This window comes from Molothrus ater, chromosome 19, assembly GCF_012460135.2.
Source record: "Molothrus ater isolate BHLD 08-10-18 breed brown headed cowbird chromosome 19, BPBGC_Mater_1.1, whole genome shotgun sequence".
In the NCBI taxonomy this organism is placed as follows: domain Eukaryota; kingdom Metazoa; phylum Chordata; class Aves; order Passeriformes; family Icteridae; genus Molothrus; species Molothrus ater.
In genome coordinates, this window is record NC_050496.2 from 12,351,435 (window position 1) to 12,372,292 (window position 20,858).

At 66.5% G+C, this 20,858-nt stretch overlaps 3 protein-coding genes across 3 annotated transcripts; 1 reads left to right on the plus strand and 2 right to left on the minus strand.

Moving 5' to 3' along the window:
• Positions 1–1,696: 1,696 nt before the first annotated feature.
• On the minus strand, positions 1,697–9,917 carry SLC26A11 (solute carrier family 26 member 11). The gene is given in 17 exon segments (XM_036394756.1): positions 1,697–1,883; positions 2,622–2,694; positions 3,018–3,151; positions 3,341–3,440; positions 4,392–4,519; positions 5,134–5,274; positions 5,662–5,717; positions 6,040–6,100; positions 6,402–6,452; positions 6,782–6,854; positions 6,968–7,143; positions 7,945–8,087; positions 8,227–8,306; positions 8,808–8,893; positions 9,045–9,237; positions 9,352–9,869; positions 9,872–9,917. Coding segments are annotated over 17 exon segments (2,142 nt in total). The 3' UTR covers positions 1,697–1,800.
• A 92-nt stretch (positions 9,918–10,009) lies between these two features.
• SGSH (N-sulfoglucosamine sulfohydrolase) lies at positions 10,010–13,046 on the plus strand. Its single transcript, XM_036394757.2, has 8 exons — positions 10,010–10,103; positions 10,530–10,690; positions 10,811–10,916; positions 11,134–11,284; positions 11,483–11,639; positions 11,799–11,880; positions 12,027–12,230; positions 12,487–13,046. Exons 1-8 carry the CDS (start codon positions 10,010–10,012, stop codon positions 13,044–13,046), a joined length of 1,515 nt encoding a protein of 504 aa, XP_036250650.1.
• A 1,040-nt stretch (positions 13,047–14,086) lies between these two features.
• GAA (alpha glucosidase) lies at positions 14,087–20,767 on the minus strand. The gene is made up of 19 exons (XM_036394838.2): positions 20,285–20,767; positions 19,559–19,704; positions 19,104–19,269; positions 18,643–18,739; positions 18,442–18,561; positions 18,136–18,254; positions 17,895–18,026; positions 17,681–17,791; positions 17,435–17,548; positions 17,262–17,346; positions 17,056–17,173; positions 16,734–16,867; positions 16,448–16,599; positions 15,979–16,127; positions 15,757–15,898; positions 15,489–15,587; positions 15,167–15,331; positions 14,690–14,842; positions 14,087–14,530 (listed from the first exon to the last, which is right to left on the minus strand). Exons 1-19 carry the CDS (start codon positions 20,672–20,674, stop codon positions 14,471–14,473), a joined length of 2,652 nt encoding a protein of 883 aa, XP_036250731.1. The 5' UTR covers positions 20,675–20,767; the 3' UTR covers positions 14,087–14,470.
• Positions 20,768–20,858: the final 91 nt, after the last annotated feature.

Sequence of the window (20,858 nt, forward strand, 5' to 3'; positions counted from 1 at the left end):
CTCCGCCGGCTCCCACCCGGACAAGTTTCGTTTCTCTAGCGAGCCGCCAACTTTCGTTTTTGTAGTCACGGTCCCCGCCCAGCCCCGGCCCGCCCCGGCCGATCCCGGCCAATCCCGGCCCCGGGCGGCTCTCGGCGGGTCCCGCCCCGCCCGGCCCCCATCCCGCCGGGCATCTCCCGGGTCTTCTCCCGGTACCCCCGAGCATCCCCCCGTGCCCGGTGCAGGTGTCCCGGCCTCTCCCGGTACCCCCGAGCATCCCCCCGTGCCCGGTGCAGGTGTCCCGGCCTTTCCCGGTACCCCCGAGCATCCCCCCGTGCCCGGTGCAGGTGTCCCGGCCTCTCCCGGTACCCCCGAGCATCCCCCCGTGCCCGGTGCAGGTGTCCCGGCCTCTCCCGGTACCCCCGAGCATCCCCCCGTTCCCGGTGCAGGTGTCCCGACCTCTCCCGGTACCCCCGAGCATCCCCCCGTGCCCGGTGCAGGTGTCCCGGCCTCTCCCGGTACCCCCGAGCATCCCCCCGTGCCCGGTGCACGTGTCCCCGGCCGGCGGGGCACCGGACAGGCCCGGCAGCAGCAGGGAGGGCAGCTGTGTTGGAGGAGAGCACTTTGTGCTGGTCCCGACAGCCAAGAACGGATTCTGCACTCCAAAGTGGGGGCACGGCTCCCGGATCCGAGCGGGACCGAGCCCAAAATGGGCTCCCAGCAGCGCTGCCCTCCAGCAATGCTCACACAGGTTTGAGCACACACACATTCCTAAACAACCAGCCTGTTTTACCCCCATGGCCCCGTTATCCCTCTCCCAGCGCCCCCACGGTGCAGCAAGGAACTCACAGCTCCATGCACCCCGGGCAGGACCCGGAGCTCCGGCAGGTGTGTGGCTCCTGGGCAGGTGTGAGGCTCCTGGGGCAGATGTGTGGCTCCCGGGGCAGATGTGTGGCTCGCGGGCAGATGTGCAGCCCTTCCAGCACCTCTGGCAGCAGGAGCTGTGCAGAACGTGCCCTCGGGCTCGGCTCACCCGCACCGCCCCAGTTTGCTTTCAGTTTCTATTCCCTGGCAAGCTCAGCAGCACCAGAAGATAACTCCCCTTCCCACACAAAAGGAAAAAGCTTTCCCTCAGGCAGGCAGAGATCACACTGACTCATTAGCAGTTTCTGATTTATTACACCCTCGATGTCCCGAGGGCCGTTCAGGGGAACTGAATTCCCAGCCCTGCCCAGCCCCTGGTGACCCTGCCCAGCCCCAGCAGGCGCTGTCCCCATCACACAGCCTGGTGTCACCGTGCCTGTCCCCTCGGCAGGGCCCAGGCCAGGGGCTGCACCCCAGGGGGAGCCCAGCCTTGACCCAGGGCAGTGCTTGGCACAACACCCCACAGATAAGATAAGGATTAAAAAAGGTAAGGAAGGATAAAAATCAGTAAGGGGCACAATCCCAGATGTTTTCCCTTTCCCAGAGCTGGAGGCTGAGCCCCATGTCCACTTGGAGGGCAGCACAGCAGCCCTGAAAGCTTTGAGAGCCCCCCCTGCGTCACCACTGGAGCGGTCCAGAACATGGAAAAGGTCCACAATTAAAAGAGTCATTTAAAAAATGTCAGCAGCTCCCTGGAGGAAGGATGGCTTGGCACTGGTCACTGTGACAGGGAACAGTTTTGTCCCACAGCCCATGTGGGGCTGGGCTGGTGCTGCTCTGTCCATCTCGCCGTGGGACACGGGGACAGTCCCTCCCCGTGCCCAGGAGGGGCAGCTGGCTCCCAGGGACGGTGCTGGTGGCACTGGGGTGGCGCAGGACGTTCAGCCCAAACTGGTGTCACTGGATGAGCCCGGTGCTCTCGGCAGTGCTGGTGAGGGGCTCTGCCCTGCTGCCCCCCAGCTCCGCTCCCCAGCTCCGCTCTGGGACAGCACAGGGGAGGCACAGTCAGGGCAAGGCTCACGTCCTGGCTCTGCCTAGCACAGAGGGAATTTTCTTCCCAGGAGCTGTTTCAGAGCTGTGTTTGGGTTCAGGATGAGGCTCCTGTTGATAACAGCCCGATGGCTCAGCTGCTGCTGAGCAGTGCCTGCACTAAGCCAAGGACTCCTCGGGTTCCAGGCTGCCCGGGCAGGGAGGAGCTGGCAGGGCAGAGCCAGGAGAGCTGCCCCGGTGCCCAGAGGGATGCTGCAGAGCACAGGGCACGGTGCTGGAGGAGGCACTGGGGGGATCTGGCCGAGGGCTGAGGGCCACTGCTCAGGGGCTGGCTGGGCAAGGCTCAGAGGGTGGTGAGCAAGCGCCCTGTGCACCACTTGGTCTGGATATTCCTTTATGGTTATTGTAATTTTCCTTTTCTTTTCTGTCCTGTTAAGCTGCCTTCATCTCAGCCCAAGAGTTTTTACCTTTTCTCTGATCCTGTCCCACCCCTCTGCAGGGGGAGTGAAGGGCTCTGTGGTGCTGAGCTGCTGCTGGCTTGAACCACAGGAGCTCACCATGAATCCCCAAGGCTGGGGACACCCAATTCTTGGGACGGGCTCCAGCTCACCCTCCCAGGAGCCCCTGCAGCCCCCACTGTGCTGCTCTGCAGCTGGACAGGTCAAATCCCCACGGGTGTCCTCCAGAGCCACATTCACCCCATCCTGGGAGAGCAGCCAGAGCCTCACCTGCCTCCTCCCTGCTGGGGAAATGCTGGAATCCTTCTAAGTCTGCAGACAGGAGGACTTGGAGAACGGGGTCCTGAGGGCAGAGAAACCTGGGCTGGGGAGTGCTGGCCAATTCCCAGCCCCTGGGGCAGAGCCCCCAGCGCTTCCCAGCACCCCCAGCCATCCCAGAACGGGCACCCAGCCCTTCCCAGCATGAGCACCCAGCCATGCCAGCACCCCCAGCCATGCCAGCAGGAGCCCCCAGCCCATCCCAGCACCCCCAGCCCCAGCTGTGGGAGATGAAGGTGCTCGGGATGGTGACGGTGCTACCAAAGGAGAGGCCAGCACAGAGCCCAGGGAGCGCAGCTGGGCTGAGCCCATCGGCCCCACTCGCACCATGGCCAAGGTCCCACACACCTGCAGGCCACAGAAGGCCAGCGAGAGGCCGTGCCTGTGCAGCTCCTGCAGCAGCTCTGCCAGCCCCAGCAGCGCCGTGTAATCGATGCTGCTGACGTGGCTGCAGTCCAGCAGCACAGAGCGAGCTGGAGATGCTGCTGGGAGAGCACAAGGTCATGTCCAACACGTGCAGCAATGAGCAGCCCAGGGGTCCCAGCCCTCAGAGCTAGGGCAGGGCTGGCAGGGTGGGGCACACAGTCCTGGGTCTGGGCAGCACCTGCCGCCCACGGCAGTGATGCAGGAGGCGACAGCCGTGTCCCCAGGACGGGCCAGCAGCACTGTACCTGCCAGAGCACGGCTGCACACCGAGGCCCTGAGGTGCTCCACGGCTGGGAAGTGCAGGCTGCTCCCCAGCTGCACCAGCAGCACGGCCCCCTCTGACACCTGTGGGGGGACACGGGCACAGGGCTCAGGGCTGTGCAGGGACAGCCACAGGGGCTCAGGGCTGTGCAGGGACAGCCACAGGGCTCAGGGCTGTGCAGGGACAGCCACAGGAGCTCAGGGCTGTGCAGGGACAGCCACAGGGGCTCAGGGCTGTCACCTCCCCGGGCAGGGACAGCTCCCGTGTCACTCCCTGCCCTCCTGGGTGGAGTGGGAGGAGCAGGAGCCCCCATCCCTCAGGGAACCCCTCCTGCACTCAGCCCAGTGCCAGCAGGGCAGGGCAGTGATGCCTCCCTCTCCTGCTCTCCAGTCTGAGGATTTCCCCCTCCTCCTGCTCTTTTAAAGGGGTCCCTGTGCTGTGCCCGGGGCAGACTGGGGACAGCAAGAACAGGTCAGGAGCATCCTGCACCCAGCACCTCTCTGCCCTCAGGAGCTCCCTCCCAGCTCCCTGGCCCTGCCACGTCCAAGCGTGTGAGAAATGGATTTGTCAGAATTCTCAAAACCTGACAGAAAGCTCACACACTCCTGTACAAGTGTATGCAAACTCTGAGATAAGGTCTGCTGGCTTAGGAAGGCCATGGAATAGAGATGACATTGTTGAGAGAGAGATTGAATTAGAAACAAGTTTCAAATGATGGCCTTGCAAAAAGACCTGATATTTTAGAGAATTAGAACTGTGAGAGATGCATTGTAGCATTACATGGGGTAAAAATATAAGTGATTGGTGTCAGAAGTATTAGCAGCATTGTGTGGCAAAAGCTAATAGGCTGGAAAACATTTATAAGGGATTGTACCCAGGAAACAGGCTGGCTTCTGATGGAATGGCACTGAGTTTTACATCTCTTATGTCTCACCCTTCATCGGGACTGATAATGGAATAAAATCCTTTAAAAAGCTTCTCAGTTGTATGTGAAAAGCTGGAAAAACCAACACAAGGGCAGGGGAGAAGCTCACCTTTATCGGGGGCCTGGCAATGGAGTAGAGCAGGAGAAGGCCAGACACCAGCACCCCAGCCACGATTCCATACTGCACCTCCCAGAAGCAGAGCAGGAAGGTCACACAGAGGGGCACGAGGTCCAGCCCTGCAAGGGAGAGAAGCCAGGCTGGGTGTGGCTGGTCCTGGGGCCACAGGGCACTCAGTGACAGCGCCAGCTCTGCATTACACACAGGTGGCTGCGGCAGCTTCGGTGGAGCTCGGGGTGGGAACCCTGGGGAGGGGCTGTGAACTGTCCCCTCTGCATGACAAAGGACCCAGGAACCCTGGGCAGCCACATGGTGGGCACTTGAGAGGGATGGGACACTCAGAGACGGTGATGGGACACTCAGAGATGGTGATGGGACACCCAGACAATGATGGGACACTCAGAGATGGTGATGGGACACTCAGAGACCACCACCAGACTTTGCAATGTTTGTGAGGCGATAAAAGGAAAAAAGCTTACAGGCTCCTTTGTTCTGGATCCCTCCTGAGAAACTCGAGCTGTCATTCTGTTATTTAGCTATGGCACCAGGATTAAATTATTTTAAGGATCTGCATGTCTGAGACTGCTATGGGAAACGTGGGGTAGAGCTGGAGAGGAGCCCTGCTGTGTGTGAGAGGGGCAGGGGCAGCCCTGCAGGGGCTCAGTCCCAGCTCAGGGGCTGGGTGTGACTGCCAGAGTGGCTCCTCATGGCTGCACTGGGGCATCGCCCTCACTCTTAACCCGCCAGAGCGTCCCGAAGATGCCAGCGTCGAACATGGGCACCACGGCCGAGATGATGACAGCAGCCAGCGCTGCTTTGGGGATGTAATAGAACAGAGAGGTCAGGTATGCCAGGGACAGCAGGACCAGGGCACCTGCGGGAGAGGAACCCTGAGCCACGGGCACCCGGCAACCAGGGGTACCCCACAGCCAGGGGTACCCAGCACCAGGGACACCCCACACCCAGGGGTACCCAACACCAGGGGTCCTGACAGCCAGGGGTACCCAGCACCAGGGACACCCCACACCCAGGAGTACCCAACACCCAGGGAACCCCACACCCAGGGGTACCCAACACCCAGGGGTACCCAACACCAGGGACACCCCACACCCAGGGGTACCCAACACCAGGGACACCCCACACCCAAGGGTCCCGAAACCCAAGGGTCCCCAGCACCCAGGGGTCCCAAACACTGAGGGTTATCCCACACCCAAGGGTCCCCAGCACCCAAGGGTCCCCAGCACCCAAGGCAGGGCTGTACCTGTGACGAGCCCTCCCGCGGGGGTGCAGACCCCTGACTGGGCATTCACTGCTGTCCTGAAACACAAACGCACCGTGCCAGGCTGGGCAGGGCTGGGCGCTGCTCCTGCCCACTGCCCACACCCCACCCTGTCAGGGAGGGAGGATCATCAGCAAGCCCCTGCCTCCCAGCACTGCTCAGCAGGAAGGGAGGTGGCCCTCGAGGAAGGGAAGGTGGCCACTGGGACACAGGCATAGCCCAGCCACCAGGGCGGGCTGCTGGGGACCAGGACACGAGCTCAGGGACCCAGTGGCACAGCACATCTGCCACTCAGGACCTTGCAGAGCTCCCTCACCACGCAGCCCCAGCGAGCGCCCTGCTCCCCACCCTGCTACTCACCGGCCAAAGCTGCCCGTGATGGGGTACGAGGAGACAAAGGAGCCCAGGACGTTGGCAACACCTGGGGAGACAAAGGAGAGGGGCTGGGGGGCACTGCTGTGTCTGTGTCGCCAGGAAAGGGGCTGGGCTGGCACTGCTGTGTCTGTGTCCCCTCCATGACCCTGCAGGAGTGACTCAGCCTGCTCTGGAAATTCCTGAGCTGAGAGAACGCCCGGGGTGGGGGCAGCATGCGAGGTAAGGAAGGGAGAAGCTCAGGTGAAGGAAGGGAGAAGCTCAGGTGGAGGCAGGACTGGCCAGATGGGGATCTCAGGCAGCCCAGGGGCTGGGGGACACCCCTGCCCTCCTGAGCAAGCAGCTCTTACCCAGAGCCAGCAGCTCCTGGTTGGGGTCAATCCTGTAACCATTCTGCGAGGCTGAAAGGAGATGCTGGCGTTGGCCTGAGGCTCCCACAGGCACCTGCCACCCACATGGAGCAGCACCAGCAGTGATGGGACAGTGTGGGCCCTGTCCTGGCACCCTTGGGCACAGGAGCAGCCCGAGACAACGCTCCCCTCCTGGGCAAATTTCAGCTGGGCACCCCAAGGACCCCTCCTGCCAGCCCATGCTATGAACTGGAGCCCAGTGCCCCAAAAGGAACAGCACCTTCCCCAGCACCCCGAGCCCTGCAGAGAGCCCTCCCCAGCACCCCCAGCCCCGCAGAGACCCCCTGGGAGCACAGGGCAGGGCCCTGGCACAGCCCTACCAAAAGCCTTGGCGATGGCGACGCTCTCCAGCAGCCCCATGAGCGGCACCACGGCCAGCCCGACCCCCATGTCCTGGAGGGAGGATCCAGGGGGGATCAGGGAGGGATCCAGGGAGGGTCAGGGGGGCTGGGAGCCTGCACAGGCAGCAGGGAGCAGGGCAGCCCCCGGGGAGTGGCAGCACCCACCTGCACCATGCTGGGGAAGGGGATGGTGCCATTGGGCACTGCCAGGGAGAAGCGTGGTGGCTGGAAGGCTGGCAGGCCCTGGGGGATGCTGCCCGTGAGCCTGAAGGGCTGGCAGCCCATCACCTGGAAGGAGTAGGCCACCAGCCCAGCAGACAGGACCACGAGGGCGTTGCGTGCTGCCAAAGTGGAGAGAGCAGCCATGAGCCCTGCCCGAGCCCAGGGCAGCAGGAGGGGACAGGAGATGGTACCCGAGCTCCTGGGCACTGCCAGCCTTAGGAAGGGGACAGGAGATGGTACCCGAGCTGCTGGGCACTGCCCAGCCCTAGGAAGGGGACAGGAGATGGTACCCGAGCTGCTGGGCACTGCCCAGCCCTAGGAAGGGGACAGGAGATGGTACCCGAGCTGCTGGGCACTGCCCAGCCCTAGGAAGGGGACAGGAGATGGTACCCGAGCTCCTGGGCACTGCCAGCCCTAGGAAGGGGACAGGAGATGGTACCCGAGCTGCTGGGCACTGCCCAGCCCTAGGAAGGGGGCAGGAGATGGTACCCGAGCTGCTGGGCACTGCCCAGCCCTAGGAAGGGGACAGGAGATGGTACCCGAGCTCCTGGGCACTGCCCAGCCCTAGGAAGGGGGCAGGAGATGGTACCCGAGCTGCTGGGCACTGCCCAGCCCTAGGAAGGGGGCAGGAGATGGTACCCGAGCTGCTGGGCACTGCCCAGCCCTAGGAAGGGGACAGGAGATGGTACCTGAGCTGCTGGGCACTGCCCAGCCCTAGGAAGGGGACAGGAGATGGTACCCGAGCTGCTGGGCACTGCCCAGCCCTAGGAAGGGACACAGGGACAGGAGCCTGGGGACTTTTCCTCCCTGCCCCACCTCCAGGTCTTGGCCCCTGCCAGCCGTGCCTTTCCCAATTTCAGGCTCTGCCTTCCCTGACCCCAAGAGATGGGCCCGGGAGGGGACAGGGACAGCTGACACACCTGTGGCACAGATCCACACAATCAGGTGGCTGATCCTGACAGCCAGCGGTGCTGTGGGCACAGCCTGGGGCAGGTGGCTCTTCATGGCCCGCAGCCCTGCCAGCGCTGCCAGGCAGCTCAGCCCCAGCACAGCGTCCCCAGCCCTGCAAGAGGCACATCAGTGCCACCCCAAACACGCCCTGAGAGCTCCCACAGAGGCCAGGGCAGGGCGCTTGTGTCACAGCCGAGAAATCAGCCCCAGCTGTGACCCCAGGGATGGGGAGCAGGGCAGGGGGTGCTGACCTGGTCTCCCCAATCCTCCTCAGTGTCTCGTAGACCTGCAGGAAGAACTGCCTCGGGATGCCCTGCAGCCCCAGGATGTTCTGTGCAGGCAGACAAAGCTGCTGAGAGCCCAGCCCAGCCCAGCCCCGTGACCGCAGCCATTAGCCAACACCGGCCTGGAGCTGCTGCCAGAGGCTCTGATTTGGGTTAACCACAAGGGAAGTGTGGCAGCCCAGCAGAGCCTCGGGTCCCTGCGAGGCCAGCGAGGGGCTCCCGGGGCTGCAAACCACCCCCAGCTTCCCAATTTGCAAACCCACCGTGCCAGAGAATCGCCCAGTGCCTCCTGCAGGTGACCAGTCCCATGTCCTGGTTTTACTGGTGTCCTGGATGCCACCAGCTGGTCACCAGCAGAGGGTGTTCAGCTCGGTCTGCTCCGAGCAGGGCGCTCAGGGACCCAGCAGAACCACGGGCAGGGGGTCCCGGGACCCCTGTGGGGCTCCTTCCCCCAGCACCAAGCACACGGCCCAGCCCGGTGCTGAATATCCCAGCTGCACGGCACCAGGAGAGAGCTGCAGAGGCAGCCAGGACAGGGCACGTCCTACCTTGACCTGGTTGAAGCTGATGGTGATGGAAGCAGCTGATGTAAACCCCTTAATGACCGGGCAGGAAATGAAATCCAGAAGGAATCCTGCATGGGATGGGAGGCAGTGAGCACGCTCCGGACCCCAGCGGGACAGCAGGACAGTCCCAGTGTCCCAGAGAGCAGAGAGGAGGAAGGAACGACTCCAGGCTGTGCAGCAACATCCTAAACACATCAGTGCACGGCAAGGGCATCTCACCGAGGCGCAGGAGCCCCATGGCCAGCTGAATGCAGCCGGACAGGAAGGCGAGCAGGACGGCATAGGCGGGCTGCTGGAAGGCGTACGAGGAGACCAGCAGGGACATGATGGCCGTGGGCCCCAGCGTCACGTCCTTGGCCGTGCCCAGGAGGCAGTACACGAAGCAGCCCATGAAGGAGGAATAGAGGCCGTACTGCAGGGGGACAGAAGGGGCACTGGCACAGCCCTGGGAGCCGGGAGAGGCCGGACACGTCCCGGCTCACCCCGGCCGGAGCTCCGCGGGTCCCGGTGCTGGCCCGGTACCCACCTGCAGCGGCAGCCCGGCCAGCTCGGCGTAGGCCAGCGCCTGGGGCACGGCGGTCAGCCCCACGGCCAGCCCGGCCAGCGCGTCCAGCGGCAGCCAGGCCCGCGAGTACCGCGGGAGCCAGCGCAGCACCGGCAGCGCCGGGCGCGGGCACCGGGACCCGGGCATGGCCCGGACCCCGCGGGCCGGTACCGGGGGCGGAGCGGGACCCCCGCGGTCGGTACCGGGGAGGAGCGGGAGCCCCGCGGGCCGGTCCCGGGGAGGAGCGGGAGCCCCGCGGGCCGGTCCCGGGGAGGAGCGGGACTCCCGCGGTCGGTACCGGGGAGGAGCGGGAGCCCCGCGGTCGGTACCGGGGAGGAGCGGGAGCCCCGCGGGCCGGTCCCGGGGAGGAGCGGGAGCCCCGCGGTCGGTACCGGGGAGGAGCGGGACTCCGCGGGCCGGTCCCGGGGAGGAGCGGGAGCCCCGCGGTCGGTACCGGGGAGGAGCGGGACTCCGCGGAGCCGCCGGTGCCAGCCCGGCACAGCCCGCGGCTCCGCCCGCCCCGGATCTGAGCGGCCGGGACGCCTCATGTGACCGGGGTGAGGAGGAGCCGGGGCGGCCGGAGGAGCCGCCGAGCCCCGCTGCCGGTGCTGGTGCTGCTGCCGGTACCGGTACCGGTACCATGCGGCCCTGGGCGCTGCTGCTGCTGCTGCTGCTGGGCGCGCTCCCGCCCGGCGGAGCCGCGGCCCCGGCCCGGAATGTGCTGCTGCTCCTGGGTGAGTGCGGCCCGGCCCCGGAACCGGCCCGGACCCCCCTGCCCGGGGCTGGGCGCTGGGGGCATCCCGGGGACGGGAGGGAGGGACGGTCCCGGGCTCCGCTGCATCCCCTCCGCAGCACCGACCGGGGCACCCGCAGGCCGGGGATGCTCCCGGTGTCATCAGTGTCCCTCGAGCCCGGTCAGGGACACCCCGGGCTGACCCCAGGGACACCCCCGGGCTGATGTTAGGGACACCCCCGGGCTGACCTTAGGGACACCCCCGGGCTGACCCCAGGGACACCCCCGGGCTGACCTTAGGGACACCCCGGGCTGACCTTAGGGACACCCCCGGGCTGAGCTCAGGGACACCCCCGGGCTGACCCCAGGGACACCCCCGGGCTGAGCTCAGGGACACCCCCGGGCTGACCCCGCTCCCGTCCCGCAGCCGATGACGGCGGCTTCGAGAGCGGCGCCTACAACAACTCGGCCATCCGCACGCCCAACCTGGACGCTCTGGCCCGGCGCGGTTTGGTGTTCCAGAACGCCTTCACCTCCGTGAGCAGCTGCTCCCCGAGCCGGGCCAGCATCCTGACCGGCTTACCCCAGGTAGGGGCACCTGCGGCACCAGGCCGGGGCTGCCAGCCCATGGCAGGAGTCACGGGCACGGCTGCACGGGTTTCAGGGCTGGGCTGGCAGCCCTGGTCTGACCGTGCCGTGTCCCCACAGCACCAGAACGGGATGTACGGGCTGCACCAGGACGTGCATCACTTCAACTCCTTCGATGGCGTGAGGAGCCTGCCCCAGCTGCTCAGCCACGCTGGCATCCGGACAGGTAGGAGCTGAAGGAGCTGGGACAGGCAGGAGCTGGGACAGGAGCTGGGACAGGCAGGAGCTGGGACAGGAGCTGGGACAGGAGCTGGGACAGGCAGGGAGCACCAAACCAAACCCCACTGACAGAGCTCCCTGGACCTCTGGCCGTCCCTGCAGAGAGGAGACAGCACATCCTCCCTGCACTGCTCCTGGCACAGCAGCTGTCTGCATTCTCACAGGGATAATTGGGAAGAAGCACGTGGGGCCAGGGGCCGTGTACCCCTTTGACTTTGCCTACACCGAGGAGAACAGCTCGGTCCTGCAGGTGGGGAGAAACATCACCCGGATCAAGGAGCTCGTCCGGCGCTTCCTGCAGAGCCAGGACGAGAGGTGAGGCTGCCCCCTTGTCCTGGGAAGGGCTGCACTGAAGATGTGTCCCCATGGCCCAGCTGGTCACAGACAGGGTCCCCCCATATCCACATTAGGTGGGGGAGTCCCGCTGACCCCAGCTCGCCGTGGCACAGCCCAGGGAGGTCTCTGGGCACCCCTTTGCTTCACCACCTCCACACCCCCCCTTTCCATCCCTAGGCCTTTCTTCCTCTATGTTGCCTTCCACGACCCTCACCGCTGCGGGCACTCCCAGCCCCAGTATGGGCCCTTTTGTGAGAAATTCGGCAATGGACAGAGCGGGATGGGCTGGATCCCTGACTGGAAGCCACAGATTTACCACCCGGAGCAGGTGCAGGTGAGAACCGGTGGGGATGTGTGGGGCTGCACATGGTGGCATCCTCTGATGGAGCCAGGGCTGGCCCCACCCTGTCACTGTCCCCAGTGTCACAGCAAGAGCTGGTGAAGGCACAGGGGCCTGTGTCAGCCACGTGCCCCTTGCCCTGTGTCTGTTTAGGTCCCTCCCTTTGTCCCGGACACGCCGGCTGCCCGGGAGGACCTGGCTGCCCAGTACACGACCATCGGGCGCATGGACCAAGGTGGGAGCTGTGGCCAGGCTGGGGCTGAGCTCTGAGCCCCTCCCTGCCCCCTGAGCTCTGTCCCTGCTCTCACAGGGATCGTGGCCAGGCTGGGGCTGAGCTCTGAGCCCCTCCCTGCCCCCTGAGCTCTGTCCCTGCTCTCACAGGGATCGGGCTGGTCCTGCAGGAGCTGCACCACGCCGGTTTCCTCAACAGCACCCTGGTGATCTACACCTCCGACAACGGCATCCCCTTCCCCGGGGGCAGGACCAACCTGTACCGCTCGGGCACCGCCCAGCCGCTGCTGCTCTCCTCCCCCGAGCACCCGCAGCGCTGGGGGCAGGTCAGCCCGGCCTTCGCCTCCCTCCTGGGTAAGAGCTGTGCCTGGGGCTGTGCCTGGGGCTGTGGGCTGCTCCCCACCCTCCCTGCACCAAATCTCGGGGTCCTGGCGCTGGGAGCAGCCCCGAGCCCTCAGCATTGGCAGGGCCAGTGCAGGGAAGGGAGAGGAGGGAGGACAGAACAGGGTCCCTGCAGGGACACCATCCCCAGGGACCTTTCTGCCCCTTCTGGGGCTGAGTTTCCTCCCACAGTGCCTGCCCCTGCTCTCACCCTTTTCCTCCCCTGCAGACCTGACGCCGACCATTCTGGACTGGTTCTCCATCCCCTACCCTGCTTACAGCATCTTTGGCAAGAGGCAGGTGCGGCTCACTGGAAAGTCTCTCCTGCCGGCCCTGGAGGCAGAGCAGCCCTGGGCCACCGCCTTCATGAGCCAGAGCCATCACGAGGTGACCATGTACTACCCCATGCGAGCCGTGCAGCACCGCCAGTTCCGCCTCGTCCACAACCTCAACTACAAGATGCCCTTCCCCATCGACCAGGACCTGTACGTGTCGCCCACCTTCCAGGACGTGCTGCAGCGCACGCGGGCGGGGCAGCCCACGCACTGGAACAGGAGCCTGCAGCAGTACTACTACCGCCCCCGCTGGGAGCTGTTCGACTGCAGCCGGGACCCTGCCGAGAGCCACAACCTGGCCCCCGAGCCGCGCTACGGCGCCGTGCTGCAGCTGCTGAGGGCACAGCTGCTGGGCTGGCAGTGGGACACCGGCGACCCCTGGGTGTGCGCCCCCGACGCTGTGCTGGAGGAGAAACTGAGCCCCCAGTGCCAGCCGCTGCACAACGAGCTGTGAGGGGCACCTGTGCCCACACAGGGCCGTGCTCCCGTGGGGCAGGGACAACACCTGTGCCCCCACAGTGCTCCCATGGGGCTCAGACCCCACCTGTGCCCCCACAGTGCTGTGTTCCTGTGGGGCTTGAACCCCACCTGTGCCCCCACAGTGCTCCCATGGGGCTCAGACCCCACCTGTGCCCCTACAGGGCTCCCATGGGGCTCAGACCCCACCTGTGCCCCCACAGTGCTCCCATGGGGCTCAGACCCCACCTGTGCCCCCACAGTGCTGTGTTCCTGTGGGGCTCAGACCCCACCTGTGCCCCCACAGTGCTATGTTCCCATGGGGCTCAGACCCCACCTGTGCCCACACAGGGCTGTGTTCCCATGGGGCTCAGACCCCACCTGTGCCCCCACAGTGCTGTGTTCCCATGGGGCTCAGACCCCACCTGTGCCCCCACAGGGCTGTGGGGCTCCAACCCCACCTGTGCCCCGACTGCTGTGGGGCTCAGACCCCACCTGTGCCCACACAGTGCTGTGTTCCCATGGGGCTCAAACCCCACCTGTGCCCCCACAGGGCTGTGTTCCCATGGGGCTCAGACCCCACCTGTGCCCACACAGGGCTGTGTTCCCATGGGGCACGATGGGCTGGTCCCCAAATCCTGGGTGACACCGCGAGGCTCTGCCCTCTGCTGCCAACACTGCCTGGCCCCACGGCACTGAGGATTCCTGGTGCCTTGGGTCTCAGCCAGAGGAGCCAAAGGGCCAAGCTGCCCCTCAATAAAGCCTCTGGAGGATAAGGATCCATTTTCACCTGGAACTGAGCACGGCCCTGCAGCAGCCCCCAGCTTAGAGGCAGCAGGACAGGCCAAGGGCCTCTGTGGCACAGCCAAGGCTGCAGGAACAGCTGGGGGCCCCCAGCGCTCTGGGAAATGGGGAAAGCCCTCAAGGGGCACAGGGGGTCCCACTGGAGACCTCCAGGCAGGGACAGAGCTGGGGTGTCCCAGCTGGGGACAGGGGGCTGGGGATATTCAGGGCCAGGAGAGGGGACAAGGACACGGCTTGGGGCTGCTCCCAGCAAACAGCAGCTTTATTCACAGCACTGCTCCCTCAGCCCCGGCACATCCTCCTCCCCAAAACCACAGCCAGCAAACTCCCTGCACTCTGTGCCCCAGTTACCAGTCCCCCAGGGTAACTGGTTTGCTGTCTCACAAGGCACTTGGGTCTTTTTTCCCAATTTGATGATGGTGAGGTTTTCCCTGTCCCTGGGGGCTGTGCAAGGCCCCCCTCCCTCTGCCAGTCCAGTGCACACCCCTCCATCAGCCAGAGGGAGAACAAGCCCAGGAGTGTGGGAAGAGCAGGGACAGCTCAGGGTACAGGGGATGGGATGGATTTGGCCTCGGATTCCAGGGGAGCAGCACAGGCTCTCCCTGTGACCCACGCTGGTCAGGACCAGGAGATCACAAACTGCTCCCACATGGGCAGCGACACAGGGACTCTCAGCACCTGAGGGGAGAAGGAAGGTGAGAGCCAGCCAGGGGTGTCAGAGCCCAGGGAAGTCCTGCCCCTCACAGAGCCACAGCCTGGCACAGTGCTGGCCCCACAGCTGCACTCCAGGTCCCTTCCTGGCCACCAGCCCTGCCCAGGCTGGGAGTCAGCACTCACCTGGGTGTCACTGCGGTAGGAGAAGTCCCTGACGATGGCACCGTTGGCCAGGACTCGCCGGGGAGGGCTGGTGACCCCCAGCACGGTGACAGCCTCCAGCAGGACCCCGTCCAGGTGGGCACTGGCCTGCAGCAGCTGGCTGAGCACGGCATCCTGGGCACACAGGGAGGGCACCCAGTGCTCCCAGCCACCCCTCGTGCATCCTGGGCACATGGGGATGGCACCCAGTGCTCCCAGCCACCCCTCGTGCATCCTGGGCACACAGGGATGGCACCCTGTGCTCCCAGCCACCCGTCGTGCACCCAGGGCACACAGGGATGGCACCCTGTGCTCCCAGCCACCCCTCGTGCACCCACCAGGGCTCCTCCAGGTGCCCCACCACACCTCCTGCCCCTCTGCTGCCCACAGAGCAGACACAGGTGTGCCAGGGCCACCAGGAGCCCTGGCCAGCCCCTGCCAGCAGCTCCCCGTGCTCACGCTGGAGGCCAGGAAGAGGAGCTCGGTGTAGTCGCCCCTCTCAAAGCTCTCCCAGCTCTCCCCATCGTCCCAGAACAGCTCTCCCCTGGCGAAGCCATCCGGGGTCAGCGCCACCACCAGGGCCATGCCCTTCCCACGGGACTGGGCAGTGCTGAAGGCAGGTTCCTGGGGCACAGGGCAGGCACAGCTCAGGGCACTGCCACAGCTGTGCCCCCAGCCCTGCAGCCACTGGCACTGTCCTGGCAGCGGTGTGGGCACTGCCACCCCCCCAGGCTGCTCAGACAGGTCACTGTGGTGTCACCACGGGGCAGAGGGGACTCACCTGCAGGGGCAGGATGTGCCCTGCACGGACGTGGACGTTGATGGTGTCCAGGGGCGCTGGCAGGAGGATCCACTGCCCTTTGCTGTGGATGGTGGAGTCCTACACGGGGACAAAGAGAGGGAAGAGCAGGCACAAGGTGCCCCAGTGCCAGAGTCCTCAAATGGCCACCAGGAAAGGCAGGTGAGACACCAGACCCACAGACAGCCCCAGGGGGCCGGTGGGGTGCAGGAATGGGCACGAGGTGCCACAGCAAAGCAGGAGCACCCACCCCTGTGAGGCTGTACCACGTCCCTGCTGGGAAGTAGCCGCTGACTTTGGTCTGTCCTGCCTCCAGCACGGGGGTGATGAGCAGACCCCCGCCCCACAGGAGCTGGCGGTCCACGGTCCACGTGTTGGGGTCTGTGGGGAACCTGGGGAAGGAGGGGAGGGAGGGCAGCACCAGGACACCCTGCAGGCACTCCCGGTGAGCCCCGGCGGGGCTGGCACTCACTCGAGGAACAGGGGCCGTGCCACAGTCTGCCCAGCGCTGTGGGCCCGGTGGAACAGCGTGTAGAGGAAGGGCAGCAGGGAGTAGCGGAGGCGCAGGGCGTTCCTCATGGCAGCCTGCGCGGAAGGGCTGAAGGCAAAGGGCTCCTGCGGCTGCGGGAGGGGAACGGCCCCAGGGGATGCTCAGCCAAGGTGGGGAGGGGAACGGCCCCAGCAAAGGGAGGGGAACGGCCCCAGGGGATGCTCAGCCCACGTGGGGAGGGGAACGGCCCCAAGGGAGGGGAACGGCCCCAGGGGATGCTCAGCCCACGTGGGGAGGAAGGCAGGGCACATTTCAGGGATGCAGAATGGACTCTCCCAGCCGTGGGGGCACACAGCCCTGCCTCTGAAGCAGCCACCTTCCCACGCTGGCAGGGCAGCCCCAGCTGGGCCCAGAGCCCCCTGCCCGGCAGGTGGGGGCTGCCAGGGCTCACCCGGGTGCCGTGGTCGTTGTGGTTCCTCATGAAGGGGTAGAAGGCTCCCAGCTGGGTCCAGCGCACGCACAGCTCCTCGCTGGTGTCGCCCAGGAAGCCGCAGATGTCGGCACCCACCAGAGGCACCCCGAAGAGGTTGAAGAGCAGCACCTCTGCAGAGGGCACAGAGGGCACCAGGGCTCTGCAGCAGCCGGGCACGGAGCCTGTGGAGACGGCCCTGGCTGTGGGGGCAAGGGGGAGCAGGGCTGTGGGTGCAGGCCCGGTGCCCACAGGTACATCCACATACCTGGTATGGAGTAGTAGAGCTGCTGCCAGTCGCTGCCCACATCCCCGGTCCAGTGCCCGGCGTAGCGGCCGTGCCCGGCGAAGGTGGAGCGGGAGATGACGAAGGGACGCTTGCCCCGCACCCTCAGCAGAGCACTGGGAGCGGGAGGGGTCTGCTCAGCACCCCCAGCTCCCACAGGGCTCCCACAGGGCTCCCACAGGCTCCCACAGGGCCCTGCGCTCCACACCAAGCCCTCACCCAGCACCCACACTGCCCACGCTGGGTCTCTCCCAGCTCTGCACCCCAGCGTGTGCAGGAGCTGTGGCAGGAGCTCCAGGCTCACTTGTGGGAGGCGATGGCCTCGGTCAGCCCGTACAGGCTGTGCAGGTTGTAGTGAGAGGACAGGTACTGCTGGCTGGAGGCACAGATGGTCCCGGCCTGCAGGCGGCCCCCGAACACACCTGCAGGGGAGAGATGGAGCTCAGAGCACCCCCGGGCTCCTCCCGGCTTCCCCAGAGCCCTGGGCAGGGCTGGAACCCCCTCCTGTACCTGGCACGTAGGGGGGATGCTCCAGGTTGTTGTTGGGGCAGCCATCCTGGGAGCCCTCCACGAAGTTGGACGGCTCGTTCATGTCCTGGGAGGGAAGGAAAGGACAGGATGGCCCTGGTGCCAGCAGAGTGCAGGGCAGGAGCCAGGGCCAGCAGCTGCACAGGGCCACTCACAAGCCACATGCCATCGAAGGGCACTTGTTCGTGGAAGTCCTTCACCATGTCGTGCCACCACTCGTGAGTCTCTGGGTTGGTGAAGTCTGGGAACACCGTGGGGCCTGGCCAGACCTGCAGGAGGGAGAGCGTTGGACAGAGCCCCCACCTTCCACCACGGCCCCCCAAAAGTTTCCCCCTCACTCTGGGGGTCCTGCAGCCACGCAAGCCCTGTCTGTGGGCACAGGGGCTGCTCCCCACACGCACCTTCCCGACCAGGGGCTGCCCCGTGGCGTTTCTGATGAACACCCCTCGCCTCAGGCCCTCGTCGTAGGGCTTGTAGGTGCCAGGGGGCCCCGAGCTGCTGATCCCAGCGTCCTGGAAGGGCACAAAGCCAGGGCAACAGCAGGGAACAGCCAGCCCTGCCCTCATCACCACCCTGGGGCAGCTGAAGCTGCGCCAGCCTGCCTGTGCAACTCACCACGATCATGATGTACCTCAGCCCGCGGCTGTGGAAGTCCCGCACCATCTCTGGGTAGTCCCTGAAGCTTTTCTTGTTGAAGGTGAAATCCCTCTTGGCATCTGCGTAATCCAGGTCGTTCCACTGCACATCCTGTGGATGGAGGCACCGTGGCTGGGGCTGGAGCAGGGACCTCTCATGCTGCTGTGGCACCCAGGAAGCCCCTCAGGCCCCCACAGCCCCAGGAGCAGCCCAGACCCACCAGGGGGAAGCGAGCTGCTGTCATGTTGGCCACCACCTGCCGGGTGATGTCCGTGGAGGAGTAGCCCCAGCGGCACAGGTGGAAGCCCAGGCCCCAGTACGGGGGCATGAAGGGGAACCCTGGAGGGCAGAGAGTGGGTGCTGGCAGGGATGGCCCAGCCCTGGGCCACCCCAGAGCCCTGCTGGGCCCCCCAGAGCCCTGCTGGGCCACCCCAGAGCCCTCTGGGCCACCCCAGAGCCCTGCAGTGCCCCCTGAGCCCTGCAGGGCCCCGTGGCTCACAGCATCCCAGCCATGGCTCAGCCATACCAACCACATCCAGGTACTGCCGCACCACACTCTTGGGGTCAGGGCCCAGGAAGATGTAGAAGTCCAGGATCCCTCCTGTCGTGCGCCAGGTCAGGGCCGGGCTGGGCTGCAGGAGCACGTCTGGGGAAGCACAAGGGCCAGGGGAGGAAGCTGAGGATGAGGACAGGGCCAGGCCCACGCCCGGTGCCCCACGGGACTCACCCATGGCGTTGCTGTTCAGCAGAAAGACACCGTGGGCTGAACCATCGTCCTCCATCACCAGGTAGAAAGGGTGGGAGCCGTAGAGGTTGACGTGGGGCTGGAGTAGAGCACGGTGTGGTGCCAGTGAGGCTCTGCTGCAGACCCCCACACCCACCTGATTGCCCCGGCCTCGGGTCAGGAGCACTGGCTGCAGGTGCCAGCCCAGGGCTGTGCTCCCAACTCTGTCACCTCAGCTGAGCCCTGCCCTGAGCCAGAGCCCTGCGAACGCTCCCAGGCAGCTCAGAGCTCCAGGGGGACAAACCTGGGCTGAGGACAAGGGTCCCATGGGTTTGCCCAGTGTTATGGCCGAGGCCCAGAGCTGAACCAGCACACACACATCTCCCCAGCCCCAGGAGAGGCCGCAGGGCCACCCCAGGAGCTCGGATGAATCTGTGTCCCCTTCCCTCAGCCCCGCTCCGTACCGCAGGTGCCATGTCCCGATTCCAGAGGGTGACCCTGGTCCATGCTGTGTCAAGGAACAGCGGTGTCAGGTGCTCCCCCAGCCCCGAAATGAAATGGGAGGGCAGGGAGGTGGAGATCTGCAGGAACTGGTCTGTGAAGAAGAGGGGTGCGACCGTGGTGTTCAGCCTGCGGAGAGAGAGGGAGGCTCGGCCAGCAGCTGGGAGGGAGGCACCGAGCAGGGGCCACCGCTGCTGGGCAGGGACGCGGGCGCTCATCACCACGGGAAATGAAAACAAGTTTTGGGTGAGCTCTGAGATTGCTGGGTCCCTGTCCAGCCACGGAACTGCAGAGGGAGTGAAAGTAAAGCCCCGACAGCCACCGCATGCTGTAACCGGAGCGTCCCTGCAGCCGTGCTGGCACTGCGGGGCTGTGCGGGTTCCCATCCCGAATCCCGAGGCGGGCTCAGGGCACTCACAGGACTCTCCCATTGCGCTGCCGGCACACGACGAGGCCGAAGGGCTCCTGGCTGACCTGCAGCCCGTACAGCGTGGCCGGGGCTCGGCCGTGCACCCGCGGCGTGGCCAGCGGCACCTCATAGCGCGGCCGGGCCGGGTCCCGGAGCTGCGGGGAGAGCGGTCAGGGGGGAACGGGCACCGGGTCCCGGAGCTGCGGGGAGAGCGGTCAGGGGGAACGGGCACCGGGTCCCGGAGCTGCGGGGAGAGCGGTCAGGGGGAACGGGCACCAGGTCCCGGGGCTGCGGGGAGAGCGGTCAGGGGGAACGGGCACCGGGGCTGCGGGGAGAGCGGTCAGCGGGGAACGGGCACCGGGCCCCGGAGCTGCGGGGAGAGCGGTCAGCGGGGAACGGGCCCCGGGTCCTGGAGCTGCGGGGAGAGCGGTCAGGGGGAACGGGCACCGGGGCTGCGGGGAGAGCGGTCAGGGGGAACGGGCACCGGGGCTGCGGGGAGAGCGGTCAGGGGGAACGGGCACCGGGGCTGTGGGGAGAGCGGTCAGCGGGGAACGGGCACCGGGGCTGTGGGGAGAGCGGTCAGCGGGGAACGGGCACCGGGGCTGTGGGGAGAGCGGTCAGGGGGAACGGGCACCGGGGCTGTGGGGAGAGCGGTCAGCGGGGAACGGGCACCGGGGCTGTGGGGAGAGCGGTCAGCGGGGAACGGGCACCGGGCTCCGCCGGGCCGGGCCGCACCGTGAAGCGCAGGCGGGCCGGGGTCTCCAGCGCCAGCTCCAGCCGCAGCTCGTCCACCGCGGCCGGCAGGAAGGCGGCGGCCTCGCGGCGCAGGCGGGCGGAGAAGCCGCTCTCGGTGGCCGTCAGGTTCTCGGCGCGGTAGCTGCGGTAGCCGCGGGGGAAGAAGCACCAGGGCGGGCCGGGCGCGGAGCGGGGCCCGGGCCCGGGGCTGTAGCAGCAGCCCCGCGCCTCGCAGCCCGCCCGCGACAGGAGCCGCTCGGGGCCGCAGTCGAAGCGGCCGCCCGGGGACACCTCGCAGGCGGCAGCGCTGGGGCCCCGCGCCGAGGCCGGGACCGGGACCGGGAGCAGCAGCGCCAGCAGCGCGGCCGCCAGCCCCGGGCCCGGCCCCATGGCCCGGCCTGCGCTCCCGGCAGCGGGGACGCACCGGAACCGGCACCGGCACCGGCACCGCGCGGCCCCTTCGCCGCCCCGGAGCCACCCGGCCCCGCTGCTGCCGGGGCTGGGCCGCCCCCACGCCGGGAAATCGGGATCCACCGGGGCGGGGCGGGGAGGCGGAGCTGCTTGGGGCAGAGAA